This window comes from Cibotium barometz, chromosome 47, assembly GCF_041138505.1.
Source record: "Cibotium barometz isolate CiBa-2024 chromosome 47, ASM4113850v1, whole genome shotgun sequence".
NCBI lineage: Eukaryota > Viridiplantae > Streptophyta > Polypodiopsida > Cyatheales > Cibotiaceae > Cibotium > Cibotium barometz.
The window spans coordinates 20028445-20052632 of record NC_141092.1 but is presented as its reverse complement, the minus strand read 5'-3'; the positions used below and the strand labels follow the sequence as shown (position 1 = coordinate 20052632).

Sequence of the window (24188 nt, the reverse complement as noted above, 5' to 3'; positions counted from 1 at the left end):
AAAGTTTGAAGTATTACAGTGGATTGCTAAACTCATGAAACTCAGGATACCGAAGATGGTGTGAGCATTTGTGTGACATGATCTTCCAATACAAAGACTTCCGCTCCATATCACATTGGTATCAGATTCAGATTGTCCACACACACCGTATCCTAGCGTGGGGGCATCCTTGGATGGTTAGATTGCGTTCCGGCACGACCACCGACTTTAGCATCATGTCTACAGAAAAGAGTACTCATCAGCCGGAAGACGTCTCCCCCGAAGGAGACCATGTTCTTCCGCCTACAGCAGACACCATAGCTCTTCTTAGAGCTCAGAACCAACTGCTCATGGAGCGTCTCCAACTCTTGGAGGCAGCAGCAGCACGTCCTTCTACACCTCCAACAGCACCCGACTACATCTCCCTCTTCTTTCAGATGGAACAACAAATGAGAGAGGACGAGGCCCGAAGGAAAAGAGAAAAAGCAGAAAGACGGGACTATGAGGAAGACCAACGCAAGATCGACGAAGACCGGCATCAGGCTGAACTCGTCGCTCGGGAACACCAACGTGAGCTTGATCGAGAACGTATGTTACTCGAGCACCAACGGGAAAAGGAGGCCATACACTTGAGGTATCAGCAGCTCTCCTCAGTCTCCCCAGTCATAAGTGTCACCAGCCAGCAGTCCGCAGCAGCATCAACCACCATCATTCGCATTCAACCAAACTTCAGAAGTATGATGGTAAGTGCGATCATTCATCAGTTAATCAATTTATTCATCAGTTTAATGTTCATTTTCCATTAGCTAGGACCACAGACCCTCGAGACAAAGTCCACTTAGCGGCTCCCCATCTCACTAGTGAGGCAGTTGGTAGCATTGGTCTGGTATTCATACAGACCAGGCCATAGGTGTCACAGCATTTGACTGGGATATCTTTGTCCATGACCTGAAGACCAGATTTCTCCCGCCCCAGTACATGACCGGTCTAAAAGACGAGTTCTATGGACTTAGACAGAACGGATCCCCAGTGCTTCAGTTTTCCGGTAAGGTTATTACTTTAGCACATCACTTAGGGTTATCTGAGCAGGCTAAGATGGAGCAATTCATTCGTGGATTGGACTCTAACATTCGGTTCACAGTTCGTAACTTTGAACCAAGTACATATGACCGGGCTCTGACTCTCGCTCAGAATGAAGAAATGAAGATGAACGGAGGCAAGCCCAAGCAGTCATCTCAGTCCAGTACCAAGCCCCAATAGGGGAAGGGTAATTCGTCTTTTAAAGACACTAAGACAGACAACAGTCCTAGCTCTAGTTCAGGGGAAAAGGAATCCAAGCCTAAGAAGACCCCTGAGGAAAAGGCTCAAGCAGGCATCACTGGAGGCTATCTTCCTCCAAAGGAGCAAAGACAGTATCAGTCAGAAAACATATGTTTTTTCTGTCATACCATTGGGCATGGTAAGAAGGATTGTCCAAAAAGACAAGCGGAGCAAGTCTCCAAAGAGCCTTCTGCCACAGTTGCCGTAGTGTCCCCCGCTCCTCCAAACCTGCCTGCTACCACCAATGCGGTTCAGATCTTACCTTCTATGCATTCCATGCCATCCGTGGTACTTGATGCTAAGCAGGAGGGTGAGGCAACAACCACACAGAAAAGCCTGATCCGAGCTTATGGCTCTGCCAAGGGCCGACAGTTCATAATCCTTTTTGACATGGGCAGTTTTGAGGACGCCATCTCTCCCCAGTTGGCTACCAACATGAGCTGTACCTTAGTGCCCTATCATTTGGAGGTAGACGGGTTTACACCTGGTCTCCGCACCCACATCTCTCAGAAGGCACAACAGTTTTCTTTTCAAGTTCAAAAGGCCTCATTCCAACGAGAATTCATCGTCTCTCCTCTTTTGGGATGTGACATGATCTTAGGAATCCAGTGGTTTCGTCAGTATGAACCTATTCCCAATTGGGGACAGGACACCTTTATTATCTCTAAAGGTTTTCCTGAGCATTCTTGGCGTTCCTATGTCATCTCCAGGCCCGACGAGCTACGTGCAAGGGAGCAGAAGGAGCATTAATTTATGCTCAGACAGCTTGTATCTCATCAATAACCGCCGCTGTCTCATCATCTTCAGTCCCTCAGTTAGCAGATCTCCTTTCTCATTCAGACATTTTTAAGGATGATCTCCTACCCAGTATCCCACAGTTAGCAGAACCTCCTAGCAAGTTTCCCTCTTGTCATTTCAAGACTTTCAAGAGCAAGCTAGAACAACAGTCAGTTCTCAAACATTCGAAACATGTTCCTTATGGACACATTTTCACAGTCACCACAAACCACCAAGCACTTAAGTGGCTCCATATGATGCTAAGTGCCCAGTGGAGTGCTCTGCACACTAGACAGGGTAAGCTCTTCCAACAAGTTGGAGGAATGATTAAGTACATCCCTAGTCAGCATAACCCAGTATAGCAGATGTTCTTAGTAGAAAGACCAGCATCCCGACCAGTCAGGAGTCTACGATTCTCAACCATAGTAGCAGGGGAACGCCGTTTCCACCCCTTGGGAACGGTGGAACGCGTTCCCCCAAGGCTGAGATGCCTAAACCGGGTGGAACGTGCATGGGGGAACGATTTGGCATGGGAACGGCCAGGGGAACGTGGGGGAACGTGGGGGAACGGTTTCATGGAACGTTTGGCTGCCGTTCCCCCTTTGGGGAACGTTTTTTATGTTTGGCCAAGAAAACAAAAAAAAAAAAGATAAAAAGTGTACCTGTTGTTGCGAGCCGCCTGTGGATATCCTCGAGAGACGTACCCTATTGTCGCCTGCCCGCGTACTTCCTAGGCCCGTGCAGCGTGCGTACTTGACAGCTCTGAGTCACGAGTGGGCTCCTCTCTCGAGTCTCCTTAGACTTTGATTCCTACTTTCCAAGGCAAGGCAGCAAGGCTACTTACTTTTCCCTCTCTTTCTCTTCTCGTCCCCCCTTACCGTTCCCCCTTGTTCCCGTTCCCCTTGTGGCCCGTTCCCGTTCCCCTGATGGGGCTTTCGTTCCGTTCCCGTCCTCGTTCTGTTGCTACTATGTTCTCAACATCTCTGGAAAAGACTTAGAAGATCAGTATGTCGATTCCGCAAAGTTTGGTACTCAACCCACTTTGGCCCTCAATCTTGAGCCTGGCCATCATTCAGTTCACAAACAGGCATGTAAGTTTAGACGAGATATCCACTTCAAGCCATCATTCAGTTCACAAACAAGCATGTAAGTTTAGACGAGATATCCACTTCAAGGAAGGGGATTGGGTCTCTCAGTGCATCATGAAACAAAGATTAAAACAAGTGGGCAAACATTGTCCCAAGCTTTCATTCCATAGTTTTGGCCCTTTTCCAATAGTCAAAAAAGTTAAGTAATGTCTCCACCATGAAGTTAAAATTGCCTACCAGTTGGACAATGCATGATGTTTTCCATGTTTCTTGGCTAAAACCATATGTTGGTCCAGAAGTGTTTGATGTTTCATATGAACGGCAGCCAGACGTGGTAGACGAGGCAGAAGTTATTGAGCCTAAGCAGATCCTTCTTCATCGATGGAAGCATGGTTCCGGTCGACGGATTCGTCAGTTCTATACGAAATTCCGAGATCGAGGCACCCACGAAGCCGTATGGCTCGACGAGGAGTTCTTCCAGGAGTACCCCCAGTTATTGGCGGACTACTTGGAAGCCATGAACCTACCGCCAAGCTAATCAGGAGGGAATGTCACATGCACTCTGCACTCAGTGCATGGTGACAAGATGGCTCATCATCAGAAGTGCAACAGTTGTACAGTATTAGAACCCAATAGGATGATATTTGTCGTACGCCGTGACCCGTCTTCAAAAGTGCAACAATTGTACAGTATTAAAATCCAGTAGGATGATATTTGTCGTACGCCGTGACCCCATTGTATATCCTCAGTCCAGGATAAGTCAGGCACGAGGTACGTAGGTCATTCCTCAGCCTTAGCGGGTCAGCCAGTCAGTCAAGTCCCTTAACCCACTTGGAGAGAATCATTCACGCATGTAGAGTCAGTAGAAGCCTTAGGGTTTGCATCAGAAAGCACTTTGCATCCTGCATAATATGCATTCATATGCTTGTGAATCATTTAGAACATCCCAGAAGCCTCAGGAAATTTACTAGGATTTATCTCGTATTTTTTTCATATTTAATAGTATTTATTTAGCATTATTTGCATTATTTGTCATTTATAAATATAAACTTTATTAAATGACCAGCCAACTTGACCAACCTCCAGTTAGTATAAATAGGCTTGCATAGGGCTTAGTTTCTCATTCAGTCTTCAGTGTGCTAAGAGCTTTCCTCCTCAGCCCTAGGAGTACCCTTGCCTTCAGCCCTAGACTAATCCAGCCCTTGGAGCTTATGCGCTTGCTTCTCCAACCCCTTGAGAACCTGCGTTTGCTTCAGTCAGCCCTAGCAGTCCAACGCAACAGTACAGCAGTCTTTCTACTTCAACGCAGCAGTCCCACAGATTCAGCACTTCGACGCAACAGTCCCACAGAGTCAGCAGTCCAACGCAGCAGTCCCAGCAGCCATCTTTACCCTAACGCAGCAGTTCAGGTTCAGCCCATCTGTACAGCCCATAGGCACCTGCATACAGCACCCTGCCAAGCCCCAATTCAGCAAGTACCCTCTGCGTTTTGAGCATAGATAACAGCCAGCAGGTATTCAGCCCAGTTCAGCCCTGCGTTTCAGTCCAGCAGCATCAGTCCTACATCAGTATCCAGCATTCACTGCATCATCCATACATGCTACAATCATCTGGTTAAGGTAACATATCATCATAAGCAGTTTCGCATATTTACATAGCTTAGAATAGTCCTTTCTACAGCCCTGTACAGTTCAGCCAATCTCCGATCCTCCGAGATCTTGCGTTTGGCTTATCTACACTCCACAGTCATTCTCTCTAAAGAAATAAAGCAAATACTATCTCGTTATCGGGATGGGGGCCCTTCAATGGGTAATTCGGGACCCAATCTGTTGTACAGTTCTCATATCTCTCTCTCATATCTCTTTAAAGTTTGAAGTATGAAAGTGGATTGCTAAACTCACGAAACTCAGGATACAAAAGACGGTGTGAGCATTTGTGTGACACGATCTTCCAATACAAAGACTTCTGCTGCATATCACACACACACACATAAGAGCATATATTCACACAAAGCCCTTCGTACTAAGTTTCTGTCAAACCTCCGAAGATGCAGGGCAGACTCAACCATAATGAAGCCTAGCACTAAGGGAAGTAGCAAATAGAAAGAATTAGTAAAGCAAATAAGTAGTTGATAGGGCAAATAGCCTAGCACTAAGCGAAGTAACAAATAGAAAGAATTGGTACAACAAATAAGATAGTATATATATACACATATATAGTATATATATGTGTGTGTGTGTGTGTGTGTGTGTGTGTGTGTGTATATATATATATACATATAGTATGTATATGTGATAAATATGTGTACGTACGTACGTATGTATGTAGATGTACATGTACATATATATATGTACATATATATACATCTACATATATACATGTACATGTACATGTACATGTACATATGTACATGTATATGTACATATATATATATATATATGTACATATATATATACATATATATATATATATGTACATATCCATATATATATGGATATGTACATATATGTATATATATATGGATATGTACATATATATATATATATATATATATATATATATATATATATATAAATAATGATCAATTTAGTGAACACAATGATCAATTTGAATAACTAGATGGTGAATGTGATTGCTAGGTAGGGAACTTGGTCATATTTCAGTGATGAAATCTCATAGTCTTGAGTATCCAAGCTAGGTAGCCAAGATTTGTTGGTGATCTATGGTGGCTGTTGAGGAGGCTCAAATCAGAGAAAGTTGTATTAGAGCTTGGGGTTTACATGTTGCTCTTCCTCAAACACTTCACATGCCCAATGGAAAGAAGTTACAAGAAGTCAAAAGTTGGTGTGGCACATTGTAGAAGAACTTGTAATGCTTGGGCTATATATATATATATATATACATATACATATATATATATATATATATATATACATATACATATATATATATATATATATATATATATATATATATACATATACATATACATATACATATACATATACATATACATATATATATATGTACATATGTATATATGTATATATACATACATATATACATATACATACATACATATACATGTACATACATATATATACATGTACATATACGTATAGATATATATATATATATATATATATATATATATATATATATATATATATATATATATATATATATATGGATATGAAAATATATATATATATATATATATATGTATATATATATATATATATATATATATATATATATATATATATATATATATGGATATGAAAATATATATATATATATATATATATATGTATATATATATATATATATATATATATATATATATATTTACGTATAGATATATGTATATATATATATATATATATCGATATGTATATATATATATGGCATTTGGGCCCCTAATCAAAAAAAAAAAACTAATCAAAAAAAATATATAAAAAAGAGTGTGAAGCGCCCCCCCCTCTTCCGTTGGCGATTCAACGCTTACCCCCGGCTGTTAGGATGCCGTCGACTGCACTTTCGCCTTCATCCTCTCTCTCGGCTCTGCCCACGTCACACTGTGTGCGCGTTCTTGCTATTCACGTGCATGCTTCATGGACAATTTTCCGGAGGAGCCCTACATGCACATCCCCTACCTGAGTTACATCGACAAGATTCCCGAGGCTCTCCTTCCCGAACGCAGCCCTCTGCGTGCCCCCACTCCGGAACCGGTGCCACTTTCCGCCGATGCTGGGTGGATTCCAACTCTCCCGAACTCTCCTATCCCAGTAGCCCCGGCCTCACAGGTGTACCGCATACATGTCAGCAGCCCGCATGTTACCGAACCCCACACTTGGGCGATCTGGACTATCTTCCTCACCTGCGAGCCACTGCAGCTTGCTCATTTCGAGTACTTCCTCTCACGGTACCCTCAATTGGCACACTTTCTTCCAGAGTGCAGTGTGGATGGCCTCCGCAATATCCTCTCCACGCGCCCTCCTGTGACATTCTACTGCGAGATCTTCGTCCCCGATTATACTCCATTATCTCCGGTGCCCAGCCCTTTGGCGGAACCAAACGAGGAAGTGGAAGTAGACGAAGTAGCCTCCGAGGACGATCCCGAGGAAGTGGAAGACCCCGACTTCGAGTACGAGGATCCCGTTACTGCCTCTCCAGCAGCTGTTCCTCCCATCCTATATCCCGGGTGGACCTTTCCTGCTTCACCTCAGTACTCTCTCTGAGTTCTCCAGATGTCGACTTCGCACGACAACGTGCCACCCACCGATCCTCAGATGGAGGCCTTGCAAATGACCACTCTTCAACAACAGATGGAGGACTTGCAAAGGGCCCTTTTCGACGGTATGGCATCAATGCGATCACAAATGGAAGACATGCAACAATGGAACGCGTCAATCGCGTTCACCAACATCATCATCAACCTCGGGGGGCCAGCAGGACGATCTCTCAACTCCTCCCAAACCGACCGCCGAGGTAGACGATGTTGAACTTAAACTTTTGTATAAATTAATGACCACAGCACAGACAAGAAAGATGGATATCAAGTTGCCTGAGCCCTACAATCGATCATTGGCTCTACAAGATGGAGGTTTATTTCTCAAATACCGATTTGCCCGAGAATAAAAAGGTGGCATTGGCTAGCACCCTCTTGAAGGATACCGCCTTCCTTTGGTGGCGACGCAGGATTTCATATAGCAAGTCTACTCTGACGTGGGATAAATTCCGGCGTGCTCTTCGCAAGGCTTTGAAGCCTGCAAATGCGAACTTTCATGCCATGTCTTCTCTCCGCCGCCTGAGTCAAACTGGCTCCGTGGCCGCGTACATCTCAGAGTTTCAAAAACTGGCTCTCGAGATGGAGACACCCAGCCCCTCTGACCAGCTTCACAGCTTCATTGACGGGCTTGAACCCACGATCCAAGACGAAGTCCATAAGTACAATCCTGCCACCCTGGATGAAGCAATCTCGTATGTCGAGCGCATTAGTGATTACACGCATCCTCCAGGAACTTTTCCTCCAGCGCCCGTTCTTACCAGCGGAATCGACCCAATGGGACTAGCCAACCCCAGCATCCCAATCCTGGACAACCAAATTCTAGGCGACCATATTCTGGACAACAGTCTTTCCGCTAGCGCTTCTCCGGGCAAGCTCCCGCGTCAAACGCAAGATCCTCTCAGGCCGAATCCTCTGGCAGCAGAAACCGAGATCGGTCCCGACTGGACCGTCGCAGCAATGATCGGCGCAACTTCAAGCGAGAAACCTCTTAAGGACAGCAAACCTCTTCATCGACTGCCACTTCATCCCAACCTAGTCGTCCAGGCCTCTGTACAATTTGTTCTGGCGATCACCGGTTCTATGAATGTCCTCAGCGCCCTAAACCCTCCAACACCCGGCGCAATTCTCAGGTGGACAGTTGCCACTATGCTGATCATGACCCACCTCTTGTGAAAGACAAAGACAAACAAACAGCTTGCTCTGTTCGCGTTTCTGAAGTTGTCAGTACCCTGATGCTTAATGGCCAAAGTACCAACCCTGTTCCGGTGAATCTTTCCAAGCAGGTCCTTAGTCTTCTGGGTTTCATTGGCGATCATCCCATCAATGTGCTGGTGGACAATGGCTATTCCACTAATTTTGTGGGCACTTCTTTGGTTCACGAGCTTCGCCTACAGACCCGACATTTTGTGGATGCTTTTCAAGTAGAGCTTGCTCATGGTTAATTGTAACAAAAAGATGCAACAGCTTCAGTTCCAGATTCAAGATTACCAAGATCACCTTAATTTTTCAGTGATGCCGTTGTCACATTATGACATGATACTGGGACAATCTTGGCTGTATCGATATGATCCAGTGATCAGCTTTCGTTCTCATTCAATCCAGTTATATCATGATGGTCGAGAGCTGGAACTTCGTGGCCTTTTCTGTGCCAGACCCATCACTGTTGTTTCTGCCCTACGAGTCAAGCGCCTTGTCCGCAAACATGACTGTACAACAGTCTTGGTCATGTTACAGGAGATTGAAGCAGAAACTAGTGAGCAATCTCAAGCCTTGTCATCAACAACTGCTTACTTGGAGCAACCCTTCTTCAGGCCTTTTCAGGATCTGTTTCCGAATGATCTTCCGACAACATTGCCTCCTCCTCGTCCTGTGGATCACCCGATTGATCTTATCCCAGGTCAACCTCCTCCAACCCAAGCTCCATACCGTGTTTCTTACTTTGAATCTCAGGAGATACAAAGGCAATTACAAGAGTTGCTCGACAAAGGTCACATCCGTCCCAGCAAAAGTCCCTTCGGAGCCCCGGTTTTGCTTGTCAAAAAGAAGGATGGATCAATGCGGCTTTGCTTTGATAGCCGAGCTCTCAACAAGTTGACAATCAAGAATAAATTCCCTTTGCCTCGCATCGATGAGTTGTTCGACCAGCTGCTTGGTGCAAAGGTGTTTTCCAAGATTGATTTTGAAGTCCGGCTATCATCAAATTCGTATCCGTAATGGTGATGAATACAAGACAGCCTTTCGGACAAAATATGGCCATTATGAATTCTTGGTCATACCTTTTGGGTTAACCAATGCCCCGGCCACTTTCATGACCCTGATGAATGAAATTTTTGGGCCGTACTTGGATAAGTTTGTGATCGTTTACCTTGATGATATTCTGGTTTTTAGCCGATCTATGGTCGATCACCAAGAGCATTTACAGATTGTCTTTGAAGTACTACGCATCAATGTCTTGTACATCAACAAGAAGAAGAGCGAATTTTTCAAGAACCATGTGGAATATCTTGGTCACATCATTTCTGCTAATGGGATTGCAGTAGATCCTAAGAAGATTCAGGCGATTGTGGATTGGCCTTTGCCTCTCACCATTTCAGATGTTCGATCTTTCTTGGGACTTGCTAACTTTTATCACAACAAGATGCATAGGTTTTCAGAGATTGCTAGTGAATTTTTCAAGAACCATGTGGAATATCTTGGTCACATCATTTCTGCTAATGGGATTGCAGTAGATCCTAAGAAGATTCTGGCGATTGTGGATTGGCCTTTGCCTCTCACCATTTCAGATGTTCGATCTTTCTTGGGACTTGCTAACTTTTATCACAACAAGGTGCATAGGTTTTCAGAGATTGCTGCCCCTTTGACAGAATTGACAAAGCTGGACAAACTTTAGTGGTCTTCTGAAGCTGAGCAATCCTTCAATGATCTCAAGCATGCCTTGACGACAACCCCGGTCTTGGCCATTGCAGATCCCACCCAGCCCTTTGATGTAATGACAGATGCCTCAGATCGTGCTTCTGGTGGAGTTTTGATGCAGAATGATCATGTCATTGCTTTTGACAGCAGGAAGTTTTCAGCCATTCAAAGCAGGTATCCTGTGTATGATAAGGAGTTTTTGGCAATCGTGCATGCTTATCGGACTTGGAGACATTATCTTCTTGGAGCAGATTCAGTTGTACGTACAGATCATCAATCTCTGACGTACATTTTCACTCAGCCTATAATGAACTCTCGACAAGGCCGATGGGTTGAATTCTTGGCTAATTTCCATATCCAGTATGTTCCTGGTCTTCAGAATGTGGTTGCAGATGCTTTGAGCCACATGCCTCGAGCCACTAATTTTGCCATCACAGATGTGCAAATGGAAATCCCTGCTTGTTTCAAAAATGAGTATTTGACTGATAGAGATTTTGGAGATGCGTTCCGTGCTCTCAAATCTTCTAATCCCAGCCCTGCAGAAATGAACATGTTTGCAGCCTACACCATCATAGATGAATTGCTATTCTTTTCTGGTCGCATTTGTGTGCCTCACAATGCTTCATTGCGGAAGATTCTCATTCAAGAGCATCATGACGTTCCTTATGCTGCTCATCCTGGTATCAACAAGACATATCGGCTTTTGTCTGCGACATACTTCTGGCCTCAGATGCAGCAAGATGTTATCAAATTTGTCAAAGCTTGTCATTCGTGTCAGATGATGAAAGCCTCTCGACAACTTCCTCAAGGTTTACTTCAACCTTTGCCAATTCCCAATGAGAGATGGGAAAGTATCAGTATGGATTTTATCACCACTTTGCCTTGTTCATCCAAAGGCAATGCTCAAATTCTTGTGGTAGTTGATCAATTTTCCAAAATGGCGCATTTCATTCCTTGCAAGAAAGCTGCTTCAGCCCCAGATGTGGTGTCATTGTTCGTGCAACATGTATTCAAATTGCATGGTTTGCCGAAGACCATCATCTCTTACAAAGATCCAAAGTTCACTGGACATTTTTGGACGTCTTTGTTCAAATCTCTTGGCACGAATTTGTTGTTCAGTTCAGCCTATCATCCTCAAACAGATGGACAGACTAAAAGAGTCAATCAGATTTTGGAAGAAATGATTCGACATTACATTCAAGCCCGTTTGGCATCATGGAAAGATTATTTGCCACTCGTGGAATTTACTTATAATAATTCCCATCATTCAGCAATTGGATTAACTCCATTTCAAGCAACATATGGGCATACTCCTCTTGTGCCTACAAACTTTGTTTTACAACACAAAGTGGCATTGGCAGATCAGTTGGTTCAGGAGATACAAGATGTGCTCGTGCAAGTTCGAGATAAATTGGTCCATGTGCAACAAAAATATCAAAAACAGGCCAACAAGCATCGTCGACATGCAGATTTTCAAGAAGGAGATTTGGTCTTGTTGTATGTGGCACCTCACCGCTACAAAACAATGAAGTCAGTTTTTCCAAAGTTGCGACCTCGCTTCTATGGACCTTTCAAGATTCTTAAGAAAAATTCAGTTGGTCAGTTATAAGTTGGAACTTCCACCTTCATGGGGGGAAGATTCATCCGACTCTTCACATTTCTTGGCTCAAACAGTATGTTCAAGGAGATTCGCCTGTTCCAGACTTATCTTCATATGTACCAGAAATTGAAGATGACCATATTATCCTTGTTCCAGAAGTAATTCTTGACGTACCACAAAAGGAAACAAGAAGAAAGTTGATTACAGAATTTCTTGTGAAGTGGATGGAATTGGATGAGTCTGATTCCACTTGGCAAACAGATGAAGACATGCAGCAGTACCCTAATCTTCTTCAGGAGTTCTTTGACAAACGGATGTCTATCATTTGACACATGGGTTTTATTTTAAATGGGAGGGAATGTCATGATTGTGACGTATGTGTGTATCAGATTCTCTCCTCATTGCTGATTCCTGTTGCAGATGCAAAGAGTAACCAACCAAGGGAACCCCTGCCCTCGACTGGTTGCGACTCTTTGCCAAAGGATGTACCTCTTGATCGAATAGCCACCTCCCTTCGACGAATGGTTGTATCCCTTGATGAATGGTTGTGCCTCTACATCGAATAGACACATCCCTTGGCCTAAAGTTGTATCCTTTCGTCTATGGTCATGTCCTTTCGTCAAAGGACATGCCTCTTCAAATGTGTCTCTTAATCTCCTATATAAGAGACCTATTGTAATCAGTTTAATCAATTCAATTCAACCTTCTCTCAAGTGTTCTCCTGAAGTCTCTTGTTCTCTAAGTTAAGTACTATGAGGGATTAACAATACAATCCTCACAGTTTCTACCCGCAAACTTTGAAGCTGATGTGCAAAAGGAATGGGATGAGGTAAAGCAGAAAGTTGGTGAGAATGTGGCATCATACCTTAACAACTTTTCAGCAGTTTCTTTGAAGTTTACTTCTTCTACTCCTATTCCACCACTAATGGAAATGCGTAATTTTGTGATTGGATTGCAACCTAAGCTTATGTAAGCAGTTTATATAGCTGGACCAAAAACATTGGAAGAAGCTCAAGACAAAGCTTTGCAAGCCGAGGCCTTGTACATGCCTTGGATGAACAGCAAGCAAAGAACGACAATCGAGATCCACCTTAAAGGAAGAAGTCTAAGACCGATCCCCATCAAGAGCCGAGTCTCAAGAGAAGAAGGATTGGAGTCGGGACAAATCTCTACTCTTTTGAAGAAGATTGCCCCTCAAGCAACGTGAGGAAATACGCCAAAGAAGGGAAGTGATTCCAATGTGGAAACAAGGGACATATAGCTGCAAATTGTCTTGACAAGCCAAAGCAAGAAGCCAGACAGATTGGAAGATCATCAGATTGACATCCTGCCATGAAGTTTGTCAAGAGGAGATTGCATTGGAGCAGTCTTGTATCAATATCTGCTCCCACACACACACACACACCCCCATGCACGCACACACTTTTTTGTCAGATGGACAAGTTTGCCTGACAAAAGCTAGCAGGATTATTACACCCATTATATATATACCTAGATGAATCCAAGAACATGCCCAAATTCACCTTATAAGAATGTGCAATTTGTAACCTCATGGTAGTCATCCACAAGACAACAAACCATCACAAACCATCAACTCCATCATACATAGTATGGACTGGATACTACGACATCTCCACTAACGTCATCAGTGCCCAATAGTGGGTGTAGAACTTGGTATCAATATCTGCTCCCACACACACACACACCCCCACGCACGCACACACTTTTTTGTGTGAAGCCACTATATATTAATGAAAACAGTGTGAAGCCATTGTACATTCATAGCCACCCGATGTGGGTGGTGCTATGAATAAGGAGCTAAAAACAGTTTGAAAACACCTCAAACTGCTCAAGGGAGAGCTCTCCGAGATCAAAGCAATCACGAGGAGACCTGAAAAGAGCAGTACGAAAGTGGGGAAAAGGTGGAACAGGGTCACCACAAAAGTGGAGCTGATTCCGAGTGAAGTAGATGGTCCACAACGCGTCCAGTCAAAGAAAAGCACGAACTCTGAAAGGTCCAAAGGTAATCTATCAAAGATCCAAAAAAGGGGCCCAAATCGATGGCGAGGGAAACGAAGTTGTAAAGAGCTGGAGAGGCGGTGAATAAAGTCATGAGAATGCTGACATGTCCATAACATATAAGGCACAGTCTCAGCAGTGTGGAAGCATCGACGACAAAGAGCTCGAGCAATATGCTGACGTGCAAGCAAGGCTCCTACGGGAAGCACGCCAGTAATGCATCTCCAGAAGAAAACACATTGTTTGATTGGCATCTTGGATTCAAGGTGGAGGAATAAGCAAACGATATGCCTTTGAGACAGTGAGGAGATAAAATGGAACAACTGGATAACCCGGCTACTGACGATCAAAAGACCAATCCTGCAATGCATCAATCGTCTCAAGAGGAGGCACTGGCTAAAAGGACTCCAATAGCTGAATAATCTCACACCAAATCGGACAGTGGTGCATTCCTAAATGACAAGTCCGGAGTGCTCTAGGAAAAGACAAAACCATGCCATGCTCATCCACAACATCGTGCATAGAACAGATACCCAATACTGATAAATGATAGGCTCATCAAGGATGATCCAAAGCAAGTGGAGGAAAAGCCCGACTCCAATGAATGCTCTGAGTGCGGAAGGCACGCACGCACGTAAGAGCATACATTCATACAAAGGTCTATGTACTGAGTTTCTGTCAAAGCTCTAGAGATACAGGGCAAACTCGGCCATAATGAAGCCTAGCACTAAGGATCATAACAAATAGAAAGAATTATTACAACAAATAGGTAGTTGATAGGACATATGCACCGCTAAAGATAGAAAGAATTAACACAATATCAACTACCTGCAACTTGGATGAAAACTTCACAATGTGAAATTTGCATGTCTGCTAATACAGCATAAAGATATACCTAGATGAATCTAGGAACATGCCCAAATTCACCTTATAAGAATGTGCAATTTATAACCTCATGGTAGTCATCCACAAGACATTAAACCATCAACTCCATCATGCATAGTATGCACCCATTGAATGTTTTATGGAAGAGTATTGTTATGGATTTTATCTTTGGATTGCCAAAGTCAAGGAATGATGGTATATGGACCTCTTCAGGAAACCAACCTTTCAGATCATTGGACGATACATAATGCCTTCCTTGACAGTTTATTGGAACCATGTACAGGTTACCCCCAAAGGAGCCTCTATTGGAGGATCCACTAGGGGTGGAAGAGGCAGAACAAATTGAGTTCCATTCTGTGAAAAAAGGAGGAAAGACAATAGTCAAAAAGATCCTCTTGAAATTCGAGAAATTATTCGCTATTGGATGCGAAATGGATGCCAGAGAAGTACTCCAAGGACTATCCTGATATACTACGAGCTTATGGAGAATTGCTTGGTCCATATGTATTCGAAGTACAAGTATATAGACATCTTGCGAGATCAAGACAGATTCAAGAGGGAGGAATTGTACCTCTAGCTCTCTTCATTGTATACATATATTGGACTGGAATTGATCATTATTCTGCTTAGATAATGATTACTTGGACATGCTCTAGTTTGGGTGGCAACAATGCCTGATAGCCCAAGGAGCAAGATTTGTATATGGGAGGCAACAATGCCAGATGACCCATTGGATGGCAACGTTGCCAAATATCTTGGACTTCATAGTCAAGCGGTCATTGCGACCAAATGGCCCAGATGCCTATATTGGATTCCACAATCGGGCAGTCGTTGTGACCAAATGGCCTAGTTGACTGTATTGGATTTCACAATCGGACGATCATTTGCGACCAGATGGCCCAGATGACTATATTGGATTTCATAGTCGGGCGGTAAATGCAACGAGATGGCCCAGATGACTATTGATGAACTCTCGAACAATCCTAGTGACTCTCGGGTAGTCCTAGTGACCACATGGCCTTGAGCGATAGTTTGAACAATTTCCCTCGAGAGCCAAATAGCTCAGCACGGTTTTCGATGAATCCAAACAGGACAATCCATGAACAGAAGAATCATTACTTGTGCACTACATACTGATGTATGTTTGAATTTCTTTGACTTTGAGTGCTGTTTTTTTTTTTTTTTGTGTCCGAACAATGCTCGGATTTATGGCATGTGATAGTCCACTGGCTCCAGACTACCTGGACAGTATCAAGAATAACAATAGACGCGAATGATGCATACTTATTTGTTGACTAGCTTCTATCCAGTTCTTGCAAGCGGTAAGTATGCATTTATTTTATCTAACACATGTGATAGGCCATGAAGACATACCATCAAGAACAAAGACATGGGTCAAAGATAAGGCATAGAGATGTTGCTAGATGAGCAGATGAAACAACAGATATGGGGAGCGACCAGATGCACAAGCTCACCCGATAGGGCTAGTACTGACAAATATTTGAAATATATGGATGTACTTGATGTCCTTGGAACACATGGATATACATGGAACATATGGATGTGCTTGCATCTCAGTCCAGTACCAAACCCCAGCAGCAACAATCAGCTGCACAGACAGGGAAAGGTAACGCGTCTTCTAAAGATGCTAAGAAGGACAGCAGTAATAGCTCCAGTTCAGGGGGTAAGAAGGATAAAGAACCTACGAAAACCCCTGATGAAAAGGCTAAAGCAGGCATTACTGGAGGTTATCTTCCTCCATAGGAGCAAAGGAAGTACCAGTCAGAAAATAGATGTTTTTTCTATCATATTATAGGGCATGGAAAGAAGGATTGCCACAAATGGCAAGCGGCACAAGCCGCCAAAGCTCCTTCTGCCACAGATGCCACAGCCTCCCCAGCTCCTCCAGCCCCCCTACTACCTCAAATGCAGTTCAACTTTTACCTTTCATGCATCCTATGCCATCTGTGGTATTTGATGCTAAGCAGGAGGGTGAGAGCGATGCTGCTCAGAAGAGCCTCATCCGAGCTTATGGCTCTGCCAAGGGCCGACTGTTCACAATCCTTTTTGACATGGGCAATTCTGAGGACGCCATCTCTGCCCAGTTGGCTACCAACATGAGCTGTACCTTAGTGTCCTATCATTTGGAGGTAGACGGGTTTACACCTGGTCTCCGCACCCACATATCTCAACAGGCACAGCAGTTTTCTTTTCAAGTTCAAAAGGCCTCATTCCAGTGAGATTTTCATTGTCTCTCTTCTTCTGAGATGTGACATGATCTTAGGAATCCAGTGGTTTCGTCGGTATGAGCCTATTCCCAATTGGGGGCAGGACACCTTTATTCTCTCTCAAGGTTTTCCTGAGCCTATCATGATTCGGGGGGATAGGAGCATTCTTGGCGTTCCTATGATTTCTCATCTCCAGGCCTGACGAGCTATGTGCAAGGGAGCAGAAGGAGCATTAATTTATGCTCAGACAGCTTCTATCTCATCAATAACCGCTGTCTCATCATCTTCAGTCCCTCAGTTAGCAGATCTCCTTTCTCATTCAAATTTTTTTAAGGATGATCTCCTACATGGTATCCCACAGTTAGCAAAACCTCCTAGCAAGTTTCCCTCTTGTCTTTCCAAGACTTTCAAGGGCAAGCTAGAACAGCAGTCAGTTCTCAAACATTTGAAACATGTTCCTTATGGACACATTTTCCCAGTCACCACAGACCACCAAGCACTTAAGTGGCTCCCGACGATGCCAAGTGCCTAGTGGAGTGCTCAATACACTAGACAGGGTCAGCTCTTCCAACAAGTTGGAGGAAAGATTAAGTACATCCCTAGTCAGCATAACCCAGTACAGATGTTCTTAGTAGAAAGACCAGCATCCCGACCAGTCAGGAGTCTACCATTCTCAACATCTCTGGAAAAGACTTAGAAGATCAGTATGTCGATTCCGCAGAGTTTGGTACTCAACCCAGTTTGGCCCTCAATTTTGAGCCTGGCCATCATTCAGTTCACACACAGGCATGTAAGTTTAGACGAGATATCCACTTCAAGGAAGGGGATTGGGTCTCTCAGTGCATCATGAAACAAAGATTGAAACAAGTGGGCAAACATTGTCCCAAGCTTTCATTCCGTAGTTTTGGCCCTTTTCCAATAGTCAAAAAGTTTAGTGATGTCTCCATGAAGTTGAAGTTGCCTACCAGTTGGACAATGCATGATGTTTTCCATGTTTCTTGGCTAAAACCATATGTTGGTCCAGAAGTGTTTGATGTTTCAGATGAACAACAGCCAGACGTGGTAGACGAAGCAGAAGTTATTGAGCCTGAGTAGATCCTTCTTCATCGATGGAAGCATGAATCCGGTCGACGGATTCGTGAGTTCTATACGAAATTCCGAGATCGAGGCACCCACGAAGTCGTTTGGCTAGACGAGGAGTTCTTCCAGGAGTACCCCCAGTTGTTGGCGGACTACTTGGAAGCCATGAACCTGCCGCCAAGCTAATCAGGAGGGAATGTCACATGCACTCTGCACTCAGTGCATGGTGACAAGATGGCTTATCATCAGAAGTGCAACAGTTGTACAGTATTAGAACCCAGTAGGATGATATTTGTCGTACACCGTGACCCCATTGTACATCCTCAGTCCAGGATAAGTCAGGCACGAGCTACGTAGGTCATTCCTCAGCCTTAGCGGGTCAGTCAATCAGTCAAGTCCCGTAACCCACTTGGAGAGAATCATTCATGCATGTAGAGTCAGTAGAAGCCTTAGGGTTTGCATCAAAAAGCACTCTGCATCCTGCATAATATGCATTCATATGCCTGTGCATCATTTAGAACATCCTAGAAGCCTTAGGGAATTTACTAGGATTTATCTAGTATTTTTTCCATATTTTATAGTACTTATTTAGCATTTATTGTCATTTATAAATATAAACTTTATTAAATGACCAGCCAACTTGACCAACCTCCAGTTAGTATAAATAGGCTTGCATAGGGCTTAGTTTCTCATTCAGTCTTCAGTGTGCTAAGAGCTTTCCTCCTCTGCTCTAGGAGTTCCCTTGCCTTCAACACTAAACTAGTCTCATCCAACCCTTGGAGTGCTTGAGGTTGCTTCAGCCAGCCTTGTTCATCCAACACCTGCAGTTCAGCAGTCCCTACAGCCCTAGGCGCCTGCAACCAGCATCAGTTCAATCCCTAAATCAGCATACAGCCTGCGTTTTCTGCATGTGAACCAGCCGTACAGTCATCTGCGTTTACAGTTCAGTTCAGCAGCCGTACAGTCACCTGCGTTTCTGTCCAGCAGCAGCAGCACACCTGCGTTTCAGTCCAGCAGCATCCCTACAGGTCTGCGTTTCAGTATACAGCAGTTCTCAGCCCTGAATCATCAGTTTACATCAGTATCCAGCCTTCTGTGCATCATCCATACATGCAACAGTCATCTGGTGAAGGTAACACAGCATTCATAAGCATTTACAGCATTCTAACATAGCTTAGAACAGTCCACCATCTCCTTTTCTCAGCCTCAGGTGTGCAGCCCTTCCTCGTGCCCTTGGGAAGAGTGCATAGGCTCGAGATCAGGTCATCGAGGTGTTTCTACAGCCGTGTACAATTCAGCCAATCTCCGATCCTCCGAGATCTTGCGTTTGGCTTATCTGTAGTCCGCAGTCATTCTCTCTAAAGAAATAAAGGAAATACTATCTCGTTATCGGGATAGGGGGGCCTTCAGTGGGTAATTCGGGACCCAATCTGGTGTACAATTCTCATATCTCTCTGTCATATCTCTTTAAAGTTTGAAGTATTAAATTGGATTGCTAAACTCACGAAACTCAGGATACAGAAGACGGTGTGAGCATTTGTGTGACAGGATCTTCCAATACAAAGACTTCCGCTGCATATCACATCGCTAGGCTTACAAGGGTATTTCTTCAAACCTCTATAACCATTTACATACATGCTTATGTTGGGGAACGTTCACATGGGCATCTTTTCTCTTCTACTCTCCCTTCGACTTGTCATGGAGTAAGTCTTGTCTTAAAGGGCAAGTCCTGTTATACTCTGAGTTTATTCTCAAGTTATGCTCTCGAGAATTCTATTCAAACTCGAATAAAAAATGAAAAATCTCATTGTACAAACAACTCATCTTACTCCTTTGCTTTGCGCGTGGGAGAAGGGAGGGAAGAAAGGGGGTGGGGGTGTGTTGTTTTGTGGAGAATATAAAGAAAAAGGTATGTATATATGTACCATCATAAGGCCAGATGGATCTAAACTTACGAATAATTTCAAAAGAAAGAAGAGAATCACTAAAAACGAACAAATCAAAAATAGGAAAGCTTAATATAGAACACCCCACAAGAAATAATAATAATAACATAATAATAATAATAACTTGCAAAACTAAACAAATACATAACTAAATCACACACACACACACACACACAAATTCTTTATTGAACCACAACAAAAGAATTTCTAACAAACAAGCTAAACAAATTTTGAATGACTAATTAGCAACGACAAAAACAAACTTTAAATGACTAATTCACTAAAACAAAACAAGCAAAGACAAGAATACAAAAAGTGTGAACTTTACCTGAAAGATTGTCCAATCATGAAGTATAAGGTCATCAAATCCATCATGCATAGCATGGACTAGGAACTATGACATCCCTACTCACGTCATCAGTGCAGGTTTACATATAAAAAATTTGTCCTAACCAAGAGGATACAATTTTGATACAGAAACAAACGAGCTGAGTTTCTATCACTTCTCCGGAGGTGAAGGGCAGAGTCAGCCATGATGAAGGCTAGCACTTACAACTAGACTAGCAAATGGTCCCTATGGGAAATGAGGTAACCCACATCACATGAGCTGATGGAGTAGATAAAGGAGAGATTCTAGGGATGATTGCGAGAATCTAGGAAATCCCTTTAAGGAATATTCTTGTAACTCTTTGGCTATTTAAGAGCCACCAACTAATGCCAAAAGCTCCTTTGTGCTCCTTCTGTGCATTTAGACTATACCTCCTATCTATCTTTTGTTCACATGGTGGGTTAGTACTGGTTACCAGACTGAGCTATATACTGCAGGGAAGCTAGGAAACTAGTCCAAACTCCTGCCAATCACACGCTAAACTCTCAGGATTCGACTAATGACTGGTAAAACTGTGCAGCAAGTGAATTGAGGCTAGACAAAAAAATCATTCATGAGAACCAATGTAGAAGAAACAAATATCATATTAAATCCCATAATTACAGTTGTAGAACAATTATTCATGTACATGTCTCTTCATGTGACAACTAGGCAGGGTTTTTGCACTCTTAAGAAACAAATATCATATTAAATCCCATAATTACAGTTGTAGAACAATTATTCATGTACATGTCTCTTCATGTGACAACTAGGCAGGGTTTTTGCACTCTTAAGACATTGCAAAACAGCAAACTCAAATATGTGTGTATGTGTGTGTGCGTGTGTGTGTGAGAGAGACAGAGAGAGAGAGAGAGAACCCCCAAGCTTCCAAAGAATTGTATTGGTAATCTACATCCAAGTACTAGGCTGTGAATCTGTACTGAACTGTTGAACTGTTGAGCTCTTCTGAAACGTCCATCTTTGCAGGGCCATGCTACGCAGGCATCCAATCGATGTTCTACTCGTGAGTTGGGCTGGTCAGAAGCCGGCCTCTTGGTCAGAGCCGCACGAGAATATGTTCTCATCCCCAAATGTCCGAAAGACAATGTTCACATCCCATGGTATGTCTAATGCAAGAGACTTATATCTGGCCATACAGCATTTTAAAGTCCATGAAAAAGCTCATAACTGCATTCAGATTATGTGCGGCATAGACAGGGCCAAATGCAAGTCTTTGGAGGGTTCCCCGAGAAAAAGCTATGGATTATACTTGTTTCCTAAAAATATATAACCTATGAGCTCAACATTGCCTCGCATAAATAATGATTTGATTCACATGAGATTATGTTGTAGGTAAAGCAATCTCAGCATTGTTCTTTCTGCCATGATGTATTTACAGCCAGAATGAGGCTGGTTACAGATATCTCTCTGCCTGTCAGCCAGGGCCCATGTTGGCAGCCCGTTGCTGATGGACTGGCAATGCTGCCAGTCAAACTCCCTGCCCATGCAACCGAAATTATCTGTAACCGGCCTAAAGGTAAAACCGAGCCTAATTGATGCACTAAACGCGGATCTCAATAACTAAGGCACAAGTTCTCAGGAGGAAGAGAAATCATACCATCCTGAAGTGCGATGTTGGAGTTAGCTGTGTCGACTGTGTAGAGGATGCCCTCGTAGCGAATTTCGCTTTTGGAGGTGAGGCTGATGAGGCTACCGATGTAGGAATCAGCCGAGCCCCCACCACTGCCGTCGCTCATGTTGTATACCCAGAACTGCAAACCCTAACTCTGGTTATGTCCACGATGCAAACCCTAACTGATCGTATCCAATCTGGAAAACCCAACTGGTCTGCACTAGATTATGTCCAAGGCTGCAAACCCTAACTGGTAATATCCAACGCTGCAAACCCTAACTGGTAATATCCAACGCTGAGAACCAATACCAGCTGTCTGAAACCTGCAAACACTCACTGGTGTCTCCCTAACGGGTAATTTCCAATCTGTACCTGCAAACCCTAATTGGTGTCGCTACGATGGCTTTCCCCGTGCTTCTCTCTATTATGAAGGCCAGTTCCGATCTCGCATCCTGTACCCATATCCATAGTCGGGCGCCCACGTTCGATAGCCAGTCGCGACCACAAGGATTCGGAGTCAGACCCCAACCCTTCTCTCTCTCTCTCTCTCTCTCTCTCTCTCTCTCTCGGGAGTCAATAGAGTCCGCTGCCCAGTCATGTGACGTCCTTAAAAAATTGCTTGAAGATGAAGATGAAAGACGCACAACAAATTTGAATCTTAACAAATAATCAATTATGAAATCTTTTCCACTTAGTGTAAATCAACTTTCAGTCTCACTTTATCTAACGGCTCTAACCCTATTTTAGTTTTGTTTTGTTGGTTATTTATCGATGGTAGATCGAATAAGTAATTTAACTAAAAAGTAGGGAATATTCTTGAGGTTCATGAAGGCACATAGTACAATCTTTTGCATTAAAAGATGACAGATGGTCTTTGGTTTGTGATTTGTTGAACAAGGCTCGAATGCAATGATGTAAAATCTGATCTGATGTAAAGATGTTAAGCTGCTTTTTGATAATAAACATATATATCTATTGATCCCAAAAAAATGTGCATAACCTTTATCAACAAATATAGAGGGTCTTCTCTCTCCTTAACCATAGGATTTCTCTTTCAAATTTTTAACTTCTTGTTCAAACTAATTTGATAAAAGTAAAATCATCACTTGAGTAGCTATGAATTTAGTGAAAGAAAGGAGCCATTAGGAGCACTTAGGTTATACACACTTAAGATGATGCCAATATCCTCCCTTCCCATGCAAAATAGAGGTCAATGAAGGTCTTCAAATGTAAGGCTCTCGTTTCGCATTAAAAGTCTCTAAAGTTGGTTAATGTATTGCTTCGCATGAAAGTTGAGGGTTACCTAAATTGTGGGCATTCATGGCTATATGGCTTGATTTTGAGGGTGTTGCTCAAGTATTTCAATCCGAATGATGGCTTAGAGTGGCATAAATTGTTGTCTATTATAGGTGCAAGGGTATGGATTAAGGCCAAGTGGCAAGTGGCAAATGAGGCTTCTCAATGGAGTATCATGCACCTTACTTAACATTTATGAGTGGCAAGGAGATGCTCAATCAACATGAATAAGTGCAAGGCCTTCCTAAGAGTGTTGCTCAAGACTATAAAATAAGTGCAAGGGTATGGATTAAGGCCAAGTGGCAATTGGCAAATGAGGCTTCTCAATGGAGTATCATGCACCTTACTTAACATTTATGAGTGGCAAGGAGATGCTCAATCAACATGAATATGTCAGATGATTGAGCATGGAAAGAGCTTGCAAGAAGATGTTAGCATGCATTCATAATATGTGAGATTATTAAGCATTAAAAGAGCCTACAAGAAGATCATGTACTTCACAATGTTAGCATGGGGACACCGACTCTTGCTCTTGGTTGAGCCATAAGCTTGGAAGGTAGATTAAGCGTTACAATAGACCTATCAAAGATACTTTATTTCAAGTTTTATCATTGACCACACTAATTTATGAGAGGTAGATTGAGCGTTGCACACTAATTTATGAGAGGTAGATTGAGCGTTGCACAATAGGCCTACAAAAGATACTCTATTTCAAGATTTATCATTGACCACACTAGTTTATGAGAGAGAAATCAACTAATGCAAC

At 43.1% G+C, this 24188-nt stretch overlaps 1 protein-coding gene across 1 annotated transcript in view; it reads right to left on the bottom strand.

The window, feature by feature from the left end:
* Positions 1 to 22773, bottom strand: part of LOC147611486 (protein decapping 5-like) — a 39384-nt gene extending 16611 nt beyond the window's left edge. Inside the window, exon 1 of the mRNA XM_086784577.1 lies at positions 22112 to 22773. Coding sequence (XP_086640703.1) covers positions 22112 to 22250 — 139 coding nt within the window. The 5' untranslated portion in view covers positions 22251 to 22773. The remainder of the gene's footprint in view (positions 1 to 22111) is intronic.
* Positions 22774 to 24188: the final 1415 nt, after the last annotated feature.